The sequence below is a fragment of the Molossus molossus genome, unplaced genomic scaffold, assembly GCF_014108415.1.
Source record: "Molossus molossus isolate mMolMol1 unplaced genomic scaffold, mMolMol1.p scaffold_m16_p_11, whole genome shotgun sequence".
NCBI classification, from domain to species: Eukaryota; Metazoa; Chordata; class Mammalia; order Chiroptera; family Molossidae; genus Molossus; species Molossus molossus.
In genome coordinates this window covers 55,874,886-55,887,929 of record NW_023425346.1, presented here as the reverse complement: position 1 = coordinate 55,887,929, position 13,044 = coordinate 55,874,886, and the positions used below count along the sequence as shown (strand labels likewise).

At 42.6% G+C, this 13,044-nt stretch overlaps 1 protein-coding gene across 1 annotated transcript in view; it reads right to left on the bottom strand.

The window, feature by feature from the left end:
- The window catches only part of RFTN2 (raftlin family member 2), a 57,818-nt gene that overhangs the window by 22,720 nt on the left and 22,054 nt on the right, over positions 1 to 13,044 (bottom strand). Inside the window, exons 4-7 of the mRNA XM_036254544.1 lie at positions 11,976 to 12,249; positions 9,651 to 9,854; positions 2,560 to 2,681; positions 1,334 to 1,437 (exon numbers count right to left, since the gene is read on the bottom strand). Coding sequence (XP_036110437.1) covers positions 1,334 to 1,437; positions 2,560 to 2,681; positions 9,651 to 9,854; positions 11,976 to 12,249 — 704 coding nt within the window. The remainder of the gene's footprint in view (positions 1 to 1,333; positions 1,438 to 2,559; positions 2,682 to 9,650; positions 9,855 to 11,975; positions 12,250 to 13,044) is intronic.

Genomic DNA, 13,044 nt, shown 5'->3' with positions numbered 1-13,044 from the left:
CCTCCAACCTGTATTTATTATTGTTGTTGTTAATCCTCACCAGAGCATATTTTTCTCGTTGATTTTTTAGAGTGGAAGGGAGGGAGAGCGAGAAAGAAACATCGATATGAGAGAGACACATTGCTTGCCTCACCTGTGACCCTGAGTAGGGCCCAGGATCAGGCCCAGGATCAAACAGATGCTGCCACAACTGAACCGCACCGGCCAGGGCCTAATCCCTTCTTTTAAAGCTTGAATCCCTTCTTTTAAAGCTTGAGCATGTTTACTCCACATCCACCTTCCTCCCTCTCCTCACCTGAAGATGTGGCTTTACTATAAAGCCATGTCAATCAAGCCATGTTTTTAAAGCTTATGGGGACCTTGGGGTATTGGTAAGCTGCTAAGCTGAGAAACCCAGGGAAGGGAGGAGGGTGGATGAGGCTGAGGAAGGAGGAGTTGCCTTCCTCAGCTACATGACAGTTACTCAAAGGACAGCCCTGCGCAGGTGGTGCTGTGCTGGCCTCTGCAGGTAGTCACTGGTCCAGGCAGGACAGCCCCGCAGTCACTGGTTGCCAAGTAGGGCAGAGGGAACGTCTCCGAGTCCAAGGGACAGGGAAGCACTTTATAAGGAGGACCTACCTGGTCTATTTCTCGCTCTAAAAAAAAAAAGTACATTCAATTTTTCCTTTTCAGGAAAAAGAAATAGGGAAAATTAGTAGAAGGAGAAAGGGAAATGTTGGTATTAGTGAAGTGTTGGCATTTTGAACATTCTATCAGGCGTTTATTTTAGTGGAAACAGCTAACAAGTCCATGTCCAGGGGAGAACGAACCCACCACACTGCAGGGATGGACCGAGGCAGAAAGGCTGCCCTGCTCCACCCCGGCCTCTCCAGGCCCCTGCAGTCCCGCCCTGGCCGTGTGCGGCCAGCTCCGCTTGCACGTGCAGACCAGAAGAACAGGAGAAGGGGGCTAAACAGTGGGCTGTGTTTCTCTGTTTGCAGATTTACGTGACTCAGTCTCCACTGTAGGGAGGAACCAGCATCTTGAGTTAGAGAAAGGGGATGCAACCTTCCAGTGGTGGGCTGAAGCAGTACTGAGCTGGGAGGCATCTCCCGCCCCAGCTCCAGCTCTGCCACCGTGAACTTGGACACCCCTGGGAAGGAGACATACTAGCTTGTACATATATGATGCAAGGGGATTAGATTAGCTGATCTCCAAGGTCCATGAGATCAGATTAGAAGTTCAGTGAAATGCTTGTAGCAGGCATTAAATAGGGAATTTTAAATTGAATTAGTTAACAAATAAACAATATTTTAGAATTAAAAGAGAGTATCTAAGGAGACTTTGGCGTTACCTGTCATGTCTCAGTACAGGTGTAGGCAGCACGCTCGTCAGGAGCCACCCAAACTCAGCCAGCGTGTGCAGCAGAGGGCCGTAGTCTGTCTTGATTTCACAGCCCTGCGGGAACAAGAGCTCACAGTCACACGGCAAAGACAACCGGCCACGCAGGTGATTACAATGAAGAGCGGCAGGCGTTCCGACGAGGGGAGTTTGTACTGTGTGGAGTACAATTTCCTGGGCTGCATTTTCTGCTACTTGCTGCCTTCTAACCCTTGAACCAAGGTTGAAACACTGGGATCAGAGCAGAGGGAGGTTTTTGTTCTCCAAAGTCTAGGCTTTCTTTGGGTCTTGTTCTGTAATCAAACACTAATGGGGGTTGGGGGTGGGAATCTGCATTTTAAATAAGCTCCCCAGGTGATTTGGATCGAGGTAGTTTGCACCTGTCTAGGGACTGGGCCTTGAGGACAGGAGAGGAGAGTGCAAACTGGGGACTGGAAGGGGAGAGGAGCTTAGACTTGGTTTTTATATTTTATTTTTTTAGCTTAAAACCGAAATTGATTTTTCCTTGGAGCTTTACTTCTTTCCCAAATCCTGTTTATTCCTCTCAATGGGATTTCTAGTTTCTTTCGGGGGGGGGAGGAAGAGGGCTATGTCTCTAACCCTTATTAGACCAGAAAGGCAAAAGTGTCCATGACAGAGCCTGTCAGAGAAGGCTTCACACACACGCGGCGACAGAGGACTTCAGGCGCCCAGCCCAGTGGTGCCCTGAGTCCCGAGTGCCCAGCAGCATCGGCGCCAGCTCCGCTCAGGGAGGACCAGGCTGTGTGCCCATTTGGCTCGGTGAGAGAGAACACCTTCTGGATACCTTTGCTTTGATAGCTCACGAGGTAAAATGTCAGTGATATTGGTAGATTGGAGACAAGGTGTTAGTTATTGACTGAATTTTTCACTTTCAATCAGTTGTCACCGCATTGTGTAAAGAGAATGTCAGTGCCAGAGACTCTGTTTAGGATTAGAATGCCAGTCTTTGGGAATATACTGCTATTTATGTATAGATAATTATTTTGCTGTCTTATAAGAAAGTTGGATATCAGGTGATGCAATGTTCACAGATCTGAAAGGAGTTTGTTCATGCATCTGTGATGACATTCTGAACATTGCACAACCTGCTGGGAGGAGACTTCACATGTAAAACTAAATATAAAAGTAAAGCTAAATTGTCAGAAAACTGCAGGTCACCTCGATAACAGTCCATTGTTCTACTACGATGGCATCATTTCCTTTTCTACTGGAACCTGGAACTCCAGAACCTTCTTCTTCATAAATAAAGAATCCTTCCAGAGACTTAGGCAAATGTTCCCCTAAGGAAAAGGATACAATTAAGAAGAGTGGTAAAGACAAATATTTCTTAAGATCATCTCAATACTTATATAACCCATGTAGGAAGCAGAAAGAAAAACAAATCCATTAATAAACACTTGTTATGGCTGAATCAGCAACATCCCCCTGTTCTTTGAAGGTTAATTTTTTTTTTTTTTTGCCAAGATCAAGACAGTTTTATATTTCACTGAATTAAAATCAAACTATAAACATGAAAACTAAAAAACAAAAACAAACAAACAAGATAAAATAATATACACTGAGAAGCAAGTAGATTTCCTAAGCCTAAATTGAATTTTGGTTTCTGATCTGTATGTTGTATGCCTGTTAATTATACCACGAAAAGAATCAACATAAAAAATATCAATCCTTGAAATTTACAGGTGTGATATTAAGACTAGTGTGAGGTAAAATTACTTCCAAAAAATTATAAACACAGACCAATTCTTTACTTCAATGATGCTTAAAAAAAAAAAAAAAAATGGTAACAGGAAGATTCTAAACAGAAGTCATTGTCAAAAGAATTCCTGCTGGGAAGGAAGTCTGAAGGGAGGGCCTCGCTGACATTTTCTTGAATAGCTGACAATAACCATCTGGCCAAATCTACATTGATTTTATGGAAGTTCTTTTGTCTCAAATTTTGCAATAGGAGACAATTTCCCATGGTCACAGGTGGTCACACATCTTGGTTCTTATGTGGCACAGTGTGTCACATCCAAGTTTCCCTGGTTGACAGTTATCTACACAACAAAGGCCTACAAAGTTTTCAAATGCCCTGCTAAACTCAAATATAAAAAAGACAAAAATACTTCCAATATAATTTTTAAATTTTTATTAACAGAGAAAATAATTTTATTATAATTTTCACATCCCTGAGAGTTAAAGCAGAATATCACAGAGATTTACACTGTTCAGAGTGGTTTCCAACAACCAGTAAAGTTTAATTTACTAGTTGAAAATGGTTTTCTGAGCACAGTGTATGCCCCATTTCCTTTCACTGTATTTGACCATTGTCACACCCAAGTGACCAGAGGAATCAAATCTGCTTCTGATGGTAAATTCAGGGCATCACTAGACCATCATTAATAATGTCTATGTCCTAGGTTCTTTTTTAGAATAGGGGTATGAATTTTAAAAATAATTATATACTTTGATAACAATGTCATTATTCATAATCTCTTTACTTTGGGTTTATATAATGTGAGATCCACAGGTTTCCTTGTTCTCAGTACTGGGGTTCCCTAGTACTTCTAAACTTTTAGTTTGGAAGAAAGAGTGGTAGACTCAGACGATGCAACCCTGAGAATGAAGAAGACTCGCTGCTGTGCAGGAACATGGATGCAGTTCAGAGACACTATGTTGCGAAAAGAAGCCAGAGAGAAAAGCTGTAAAAGATTACATACTTTATACTTCAACTACCCGAAGTTCAAGAACAGGCACAGTTAATCTGTGGTGTTGGAAGTCTGCTGCTTGTCTCTGGGTGGGAGGGTATCGGCTGGAAGGGTCACGAGGAGGCCCCTTTGGGTGTTGGGAATATTCTGCATCTTTTTTGGTTTTGTTTTTGCATTTCTCTTCTTCCCTGGGTTTATTGAGGTATGTAATAGACATGATTTTTTCCAGCTTCATTGGGATATAATTGACCTATAAGGAAATGTTCTGTATCGAATAGTTGTACACATAAGTGCACTGTTTGCATAAGTAAGTGCAAGGTTATACTGATGTAAACTTAGAGCTCCCCAGGGCCTGGCTGGCTTGCTTAGGGCTCATGCCAGTCCCCAGAGCCACAGAAGACTGGCACTTCACAGGAGGAGTACGTGTATCTTTTGAGAAATTGCCCCTAACCGAAGTGCAGCTAGGGAGGGCGGCACGGAAGTTCTCATGGGGAGTGATCACTCAGGTGTTTGGTGTGTTAAATCTTCCAGGCAATGGGGTGAGGTGATCATTCTAAACAATTACTTAATAACTGTCCCCGAACTGAGTCGCCTTTTTTTTTTTAATTAAAAAAAAAAATTTTTTTTTAATCCTCACCCAAAGACATTTTTGCATTTATCTTCAGACAGAGTAGGAGGGAGAGAGGGAGGAATGTCAATCTCAAATGTCAATGTGAGAGAGACACATCGACTGGCTGCCACCACGCGACCCTAACTGGGCCGGGGACAAACTGCAACCGAGGTACGTGCCCTTAGCGGGAACCGAATCCCGGACTCTCCGGTCCGCGGGCCGACGCTCTAACCGCTGTGTCAAACCGGCCAGGGCCTGAGTCACCTCTTAATGTTACACATCCCGGAACTTCCCTCTCAGTGTGCCTTGGTCCACTGGTGTTCCGAGATTCGGACACAGGTGTGCCAAGATGCAGGCGCCCCTCCCGCCCAGAGCCGCTTTCTCCACTACGCCGTGTGCCCTCCAATGTTACCAGTTTCTATGTGTGCATAATATGAAAAAGTTACTAAGCACTGACACAGTGCTTCTCAAAAAATATATATTTTTAAAAGCCAAATACCCATAGCAAAGGAAAAGTGCATTTGTGCCCTGGCCGGTTTGGCTCAGCAGTTGGAGCATCGGTCTGCGGACCAGAGAGTCCTGGTTCCCGCTAGGGGCACGTACCAAAATAAATAAATAAATAAAAATTAAAAAAAAGAAAAGAAAAGTGCATTTGTATTGATGAAGGATAGTCTCCAGGTATAGTTTGAAGTGATTTGTGGCAAGCATGAAGTTTCTTTAAAGTCTAATGTTTATCTTATAAAACCAGGCAAACTTTGCTTTCTTTTCCAATATATTCATACAGTGTAAGGAAGTAATGTTCTCCCCTCTGCCCTCTTGAAGTAAGATTGGCACTCTGGCAAGAGGTGTCTCTGGGGGCGTCTGTGCTCCCTGGCACAGGGCTGCAGGCCCCGCGGGCACCTGGATCCTGGGGTGAGAAGCACAAGCTTGAAGGATTCCCAGGGACTAGTTTACTTGTCTGGACATGTGATCGTACACATTCATCTCAGCTAGATATGACACTGACATTCCAGTAAATGTGAGCAAGGGTGATATTCCCTGTCAGTATTTTTGGTCCACGTGTCATTGTTGGCGTTAAACTGCCTGAAGGTGGTCCAGGACCATCTTGGAGAAGTCGAGGCAAGCGCTCGTCTCCAAAATGCACCTCAGCCTGTCCACTGTCCACCCCGCCATCCTCTGTACGGACCACTGCGCCAGCTCTTCGCAGTCTCCCACTTCCACTCCTGCCGTCTGGGATCCATTTCCCAGATGAGGCCAAAGAGGTTCTTCGAAAAATGCAGATCAGATCATAACTGCTTCTTTCCATTTGTAATGAATGACTTGGAATAAATGTCCTGATAGGATGGCAAACTGCTTAAGAGCATACACTCCACCCAGGTGCCCCCTTCTAGTTGTGTGATAGCTCTGTGCCTCAGTTTCCTCATCTGTAAAAGGGGAACAATCGTACCTCCCTCCTAGCGCTGCTGTGGGAATGAAATGAGTTATAACCGTGAGCGCATACAGCGATGCTGGCACACGGCAGGTACCGACACACGGAAGCCCTGGCTGCACTACTTGTGATGAGACTGCCGAGGGGCTGCTGCTTACCTCCCCCTCTGGAGCCATTCTCTCTCCAGCCACGGAGACCTCCTCCCGGTTCCTCTTTCCTGCCCTAGAGTTTCTGTTCACTTGGGCGATTCCTCCGCCCAGAACTGTCTGCCTCTGGCTCTCCGGGCTGGCTCCTCTCCAGCCTTCCTGTCTCAGTGGGACGGCCACCTTGTCAGACGGGACCTCCTGACCACCCCTCTGTGTGGGCTCTTTCCTGCTGCTCTCATTACAATACCCTGTTGGCTAACATTACAACACTTTTCTCAATTTTGGAAGCAAATATATTTGTTTTGATATTGTTCCTGCTGATGCCACATGGCTAGCTCCTTGTGGCAGGGAAGATGTCCAATTTACTCATCGTTGTAAGCCCAGGGCCCGGCATATACATATATGTGAAGTGAGTAAGTACATGTCTCAATGTCTTTACTTTATCCCACTCCTCATTCTGCTACATCTCCTGCTAATTCCACACAAACATTTTATAGGGGTGAAGAGACTGAACAGAACAGCAAGTGAAGTCTGAACAGAATTCATAAAGAACAGAGTGTAGCCTTCAGATGTGGGCTATGCTAAGCCGGGAGGAGACCGCGCTCTGAGGCGGAAGGGGCACCTGCACACTGGGGACGCGTGTGTGTGCTCTGTACCAGTGGGAGAAGCTGCCCATCTTATCCCATGTCAGCTGCCCGCCGAGTCTGTATGTCCTGGTAGATAAAGTGTCTGTGTGGTTGCTCAGTGGGTTGACTCTCCTGGGTCCATCTGGAGGTGTTAACCCCACTGGGCAAACCTCGAGTAAGTGGGGTATATTATGGTGTAATATATTTAAATTTCTGAGCAATGTCTGGTTTTGTACTTCTATTCCTTGTAGTGGGCTGACTTCTGACAATATTTTGAAAGAGAATGGAAGCAAGACAAAACAAAACGTGATTGTCCCACGAGCTTTAGATGTCAGCATCAGCTCTCCCAGAACAAAGCCACCCATTCAGCCCTGCTTCCTCTTGACTTGCTTCTCACAGTGACACAGGCATTGGTCACAATTTCCCTTCTGCAGCTCCCTGCAGACTCCCAGGAAAGTCCCGAGAGACACACCCGATGGCCAGACCCCACAGACTGAGGTGGCTCGTCAGGGGCTTGGCGTGTCCTGCAGTGTGAAGAGTCTGGTGACGTCCCAGCGCTGCTGAGGAGAGGCTGGGCCCCGCTCTCTAAATAGCTCCCGTGGCTTTAAGAACAAAAGCCCTACAGAGCCTCTAACTGGCAACTGCTGTGGCTGATTTTATTTTCATCAGGCAAATGCCTGGAAGAGACTGTGAAAGGAGTATTTTTTGTTTTTCCTTCAGCAGTTAGTCACAAACCACAATTTGAAATGGCTCCAACTTAGACCCTTTGGAGGGCAAGAAAAGGAGAGAGAAGGGGAGGGCGGGAAACGTGAAGCATGAAGCGACCTTCAAACAGAAGACCCACACTGAGGGAACTGTGACTGCACATAACGTGTTGGGAAAGAAAATTACCCTCAGAAAATGAACCCCCATGGTGGGCGAGGCACTGTGGGAGTCCCTCTGCACATACTGTATCTTACTAAATTCTCACAATGATAAAGTAGGAGTATTTTTTTTTAAGTTTTTGTAAGAGAGAGAGGGACGAAGAGAGAGATAAAAGCATCGATGTGAGAGAGAAACATCAATCGGTTGCCCCCTGCACACCCCCTCCTAGGGATCGAGCCTGCAAACCAGGCATGTGCCCTGATTGGGAATTGAAGCAGGACCATGCTAAGTCCACTGAGCCACACTGGTAGGAGTATTTTTAAAATTAAAATTTATTTACTTAAGTACAGTTGGTATACAATCTTATATGGGTTATATTAGTTTCGGATGTACAATATAGTGATTTGACATTTTTCTACCTTAGGGTGTGATCACTCCACTACTTCTAGTGAACATTCTCTCACTGTGCAAACTTAACACAATATTATTGACTATATTCCTTTTCTCCTCTTTCACCCTTCCCCCACCTCCTCCCTTCTGGTGACCATTCCTTTGGTCTCTGTTTCTGAGTTAAAGTAGGGCTATTTTTATCCCCCTTGGAGGAAATGGGGGCTCAGTGAGCTCAACTAACTTCTTCAGATCACACAGCTAATATGTAGAGAACATAGGATTTAAACCCTGGTCTGTCTGCTCTTAAAGCCCATGCTCTTCCTATTCGATCAACTGGGAAGACATTTCCAATAGCCAAAAAATACTAAAAATATTTCTTGAGCACCTGCTGTGCCAAGCCCTATGCAAGGTGCCCGGTCCTTAACCTTGGTTGTTAGTTAAAAGGATCTGCTAGAACATGACACCTGATCATTTAAAATATCCACCCAAAGTTTTCAGTTGTATTAGTGAAGTCATTACTAGACTGACTTAAGGATAATGAGGTATATTGAGATCTGATCCTATTTACTTTTTCATTATTTTCTCTGACCTCATTGAGTTAGGGTCCCCCCTTATTCTGGTTTTCAGAACCTCCGTCCTTCCTTGTTTCCAGCCTCCTCACTATCTATTTTTCTTTTCTTTTAGCACTAATCTCTTTTTAAAAACACTTTCCCTAGAAAGTCACTTTTGGAAAGTTTTGTTTGTTTGCTTTTTTGTTTTTGGGACATAGATGAATGATTACAGGTTCCACTGTAACTAGAAGAGGAAGACTAGAGACATGAAAGACAGGGGAGGCAGAGACAAATATGGGTCAATATCACTTTCTGAAGCAAACATTTTTTTCCAGACAAAGTTTAGAAAGAGTCTAGTAAGTAGTGTTCAAAACTGGGATAGTGTAGCCCTGGCTGGTTTGGCTCAGCAGTTAGAGCATCAGCCTGTGGACCAAAGAGTCTCGGGTTTGATTCCGGTCAAGGGCACGTACCTGGTCTGGGTCGTGCGGGAGGCAACCAATCAATGTGTCTGTCTCACGTCCATGTTTCTCTCTCTTTCTCTCCCCCCATTCCCACTCTATCTGAAGATAAATGGAAAAATATCCTCAGGTGAGGATTAAAAAAAGAATAAAATTGGGATAGTGTAATAAATTCGGATAGTAATTCTCAAATGCCACTGTAAGCCTCCTGATTGGGTTGTAGTAGTACATCATATTTGGAAAATCCTACTAGTCACTCACACAGTGGTTTGTCTAGCCCTGACAGTTACAACCCAACAGCAAACCACACAAGATGGTGAAGCTTTTAAATTAAAGCAACATAACTGTTTAAGGATTGGAATCTATTTCCTTAGGAATAATATCTGTCCTTTTAGACATAGAACTTGAGAGGCAAAAACATTTCCACCAACTCTAACGCACAGATATTTTTTAAAGATATCAATACACCATAATTTAAAACTTACCTTTATGTGTTTCCCAGCATACAAAAGAATCAATTAAAGATAAGCCTTGCTTATAATAAAATGTAGTTAACTCCAGCCAATCGGCATCAAGTGTACTAATGACAGATCCTTTTCTTGTTACTTTCACTGACAGGATGCCCTCCTGATAGGTCCAGCAGGTTGATTCATCATCAAACACATTGAAGACTATATACAACTTGTTATCTGAGGATAGGTGTTCAGAAGGAAGAAAAAAGGAAAAAACTGTAATTTCATTGAAAAGATTCTTAAAATATTTTTTATCAATCACTAGCTGTTCCAAGCACATAAACAAGCATAGAGAATAATAGCATTGCGTGCCACTCGGCTTTTGCAATGTTAACATTGTGCCGTGTTTGCTCCAGACTTTTTCAAGGAATTAGGACATGGATGTTGTTGAGGCTCACTGTGTAATCTTCCCCTATCCTATTCTCCAGAAATAGCTACTATAATGAATTTGGTGTTTATCATTCTCATGCAAGTGTTTATTATTTTAATATAGATTTATATACCCACAAATATATATGATGTTTTGCAGTTTTAAAAAACTTCTAAAAGGTGGTATGATACTAAACATATCAATCTATAAATTGATTTTCTTGTTCAATATTATGCTTCTGAAGTATAATTAATACTTTATAGATTTTATCCACTTAGTTTACACAGTTTTCCAGTTTACTATTCTCTACTGATGGACATATACACTGCTTCCAAACTTTTGTTACTGCAAACATTACTCGTGTCTCCTCGGACACATGTAAGAATGACTCTAGAATACATACTTAGACATGGAATTGCTGGGTCACATGTCATACTTTATTGTAAGTTGGAAAACTTGATTTGGGGCAGGTGTCTATGTGACAGTGCTTTAGAAAGCCTAGCACCTCTTGCGTTACAGACCCGAGTACTTGGGTGTATGTGTGCATTTTTCTGGGTTGAATCTCACAAATTTCATCAGATTATCTAAGAGGTCTTCAATGTGTGTCTGCTCCCCCCACCTCTCTTAGTGGTTCTAAGAACTACTGCCATGGAAAAGTCATTAAGAAGTATATGAGTTAAAAACAAATTATTTAGAAAGTGGAATCTAAAGATTGATACTTAAATTAGGTAGGTAGCATATAGGGTTTAGAACTTAAAGCACTGGAGTGAGACACCTGATCCAATCAAGGTCCGATGGGAACCAGCAGTTCGAAGGTAGCAGTGGACAAAAGATAGGGAATAGCTCTCTGCCCACAGCTCCAACCCTTGCTCCCTGTTGTATTCCGACATTTGTTACACTGCAGGGGGATCAGGGTGGTCGTCAACTAGGGAAGTGGTGGTAAGCATGGGTGAAATGATGAGCTGGGAAATGCTCCTGTTTTTTTTTTTTAAAAAGATAGTGGTGACTGGAGTTGAATGGGTCTTTGTCGTCTCAACCAGAACCCAGAAAGCTGAGGTCGCCAGTGTGAGCAGCTGCAGCACCAACACTGATAAAGGGATCACGAAATAGTAGCTAACTTAATACAGAGTTTATTCTGTGCCAGGCCCTGAGCTAAGTACTTTGTAGACATCTCTTTTCTACTTCTCACAACAACCCCTTTTCTATAAAGAAGTTGAGGTAATCTCATTCTTATTCCAGAAGTTAAGTATGTTCTTAACTCTAAGGTTATACCCAGTCTTTAATTTTCTCTAATAGTGCTTTTTAAAGTATGCCTGTTAAGGCACCAGAAAACTGAACAGTCCAAAAACATGAGAAATATACTCTCAGTTTCTCTGAAAGACTTGCTAGTTGGCTGAGAAAAATAAAACTATTGTTTAAAAATATTTTAGGATGCAGGCACTATTGTTACATTAATTGTTTCACCATGATGTGCTATTTTCATATTCTAGTTGATGATCAAAGAAACCAATTAACTTCAAGGGTGGAAACCATCCATGAAATGGGAAAGGCCAAAACTAAAATTCTCACACCCTGTTTATAAGGACAAACATAAGTCAGAATAGCTTTCTTTATAGAATCACCCTTTTGATACATATGCAGAGCTTTCATTTTACAGCGGAGCTGGTGAAGGTCTAAATGGAAAGCAATTTTCAACACAAAGTGTAATTATGTGGGTGACACAGTAAGACCGTGCCGGAGTCACCTGTTTGAAAAGCAGCCCTACCTTCTTTCTGACTATAATAATTTCAAAGAATCGAGACAAGTTTATATTAGTTTATTTAGTCATTATAACCTTTAGCAATTTCCTTTGTCTCCTATTTCTGAAAAACAAATTTTGCTAAATTTAACCCAATAGACGCTCTGTTTCCACTGATCTTGTCTATTACCTTCTCCCTTTTTTGATTTGGAGGAACTGGGGCTGCCGTCTTGTTCCATTTGACACTGTCCACTTTCGTGATGAAATTCTTCCTGAATTCCACTTTCAGAGGATTGCCCACTTACTGTTCCTTCACTCCAGCTCTTACAGTTTTCGTCTGCTGCGTGTCTTGCATGCAGTGCAGGTTCTCGGTCTCCCTCGTGGGCTGTCCCGTTGCAGAATGGTGGGCAATGCTGTGATATGAATCCAACGAATCTCATTCCTCTTTTAGAAGCTACATTAATCTGAGGGTTTAAAAGAGAGGGTAGAACAAAATATAAATTTCATTTGAATTGATTACTTTATCAATTAACCTTCAGGCTTATTAAGGAAATCCACTAGAAGGAGTCAGTTTACCTGTCATTGAAGATCCATTCATGAACAAATTAACAGCCTCTAATAAAGCACTACGCCTAAGACTATGTCATGTGATTTCTTCAAGCAGAACTAATACACTTTAAAAATCATAAGAAACAGGAGTCATATTTTTCTTTAAAAGATTATTTGAGAAGAACTAATAATTCTATAGCATAATTTTTGCAGACCTGTTAACAAATGGTCTTTCCAGTTGAGGCAAAATTAAAAACTATTCCAAGAAATCCTCAAAAATAACATTACCAACACATCTTTTTTTTTTTTTTAATCCTCACCTGATGACATTTTTTGCATTTATCTTCAGATAGCGCTGGAGGGAGAGAGGCGGGAAGAGAGAGAGAGAAACATCGATGTGAGAGAGACACATCAACTGGTTGCCACCCACAAGACCCCAACCAGGGCCAGGGACAAACTGCAACCGAGGTACATGCCCTTAGTGGGAACCGAACCCAGGACTCTCTGGTTCACGGGCTGACGCTCTAACCAATGCGCCAAACCAGCCAGGGCTACCAACACATCTTAATTACTAAAAAAGATATTGGTTAAAAAGCAAAAAATACAGTCGTTCAAAAATAATGTGATGATTCATAGTTTGACATGAGTATAGAAAAATATTAAAAGATGAATTCTTGACAAATGTGTATATATAATGCATAAGCCCAATT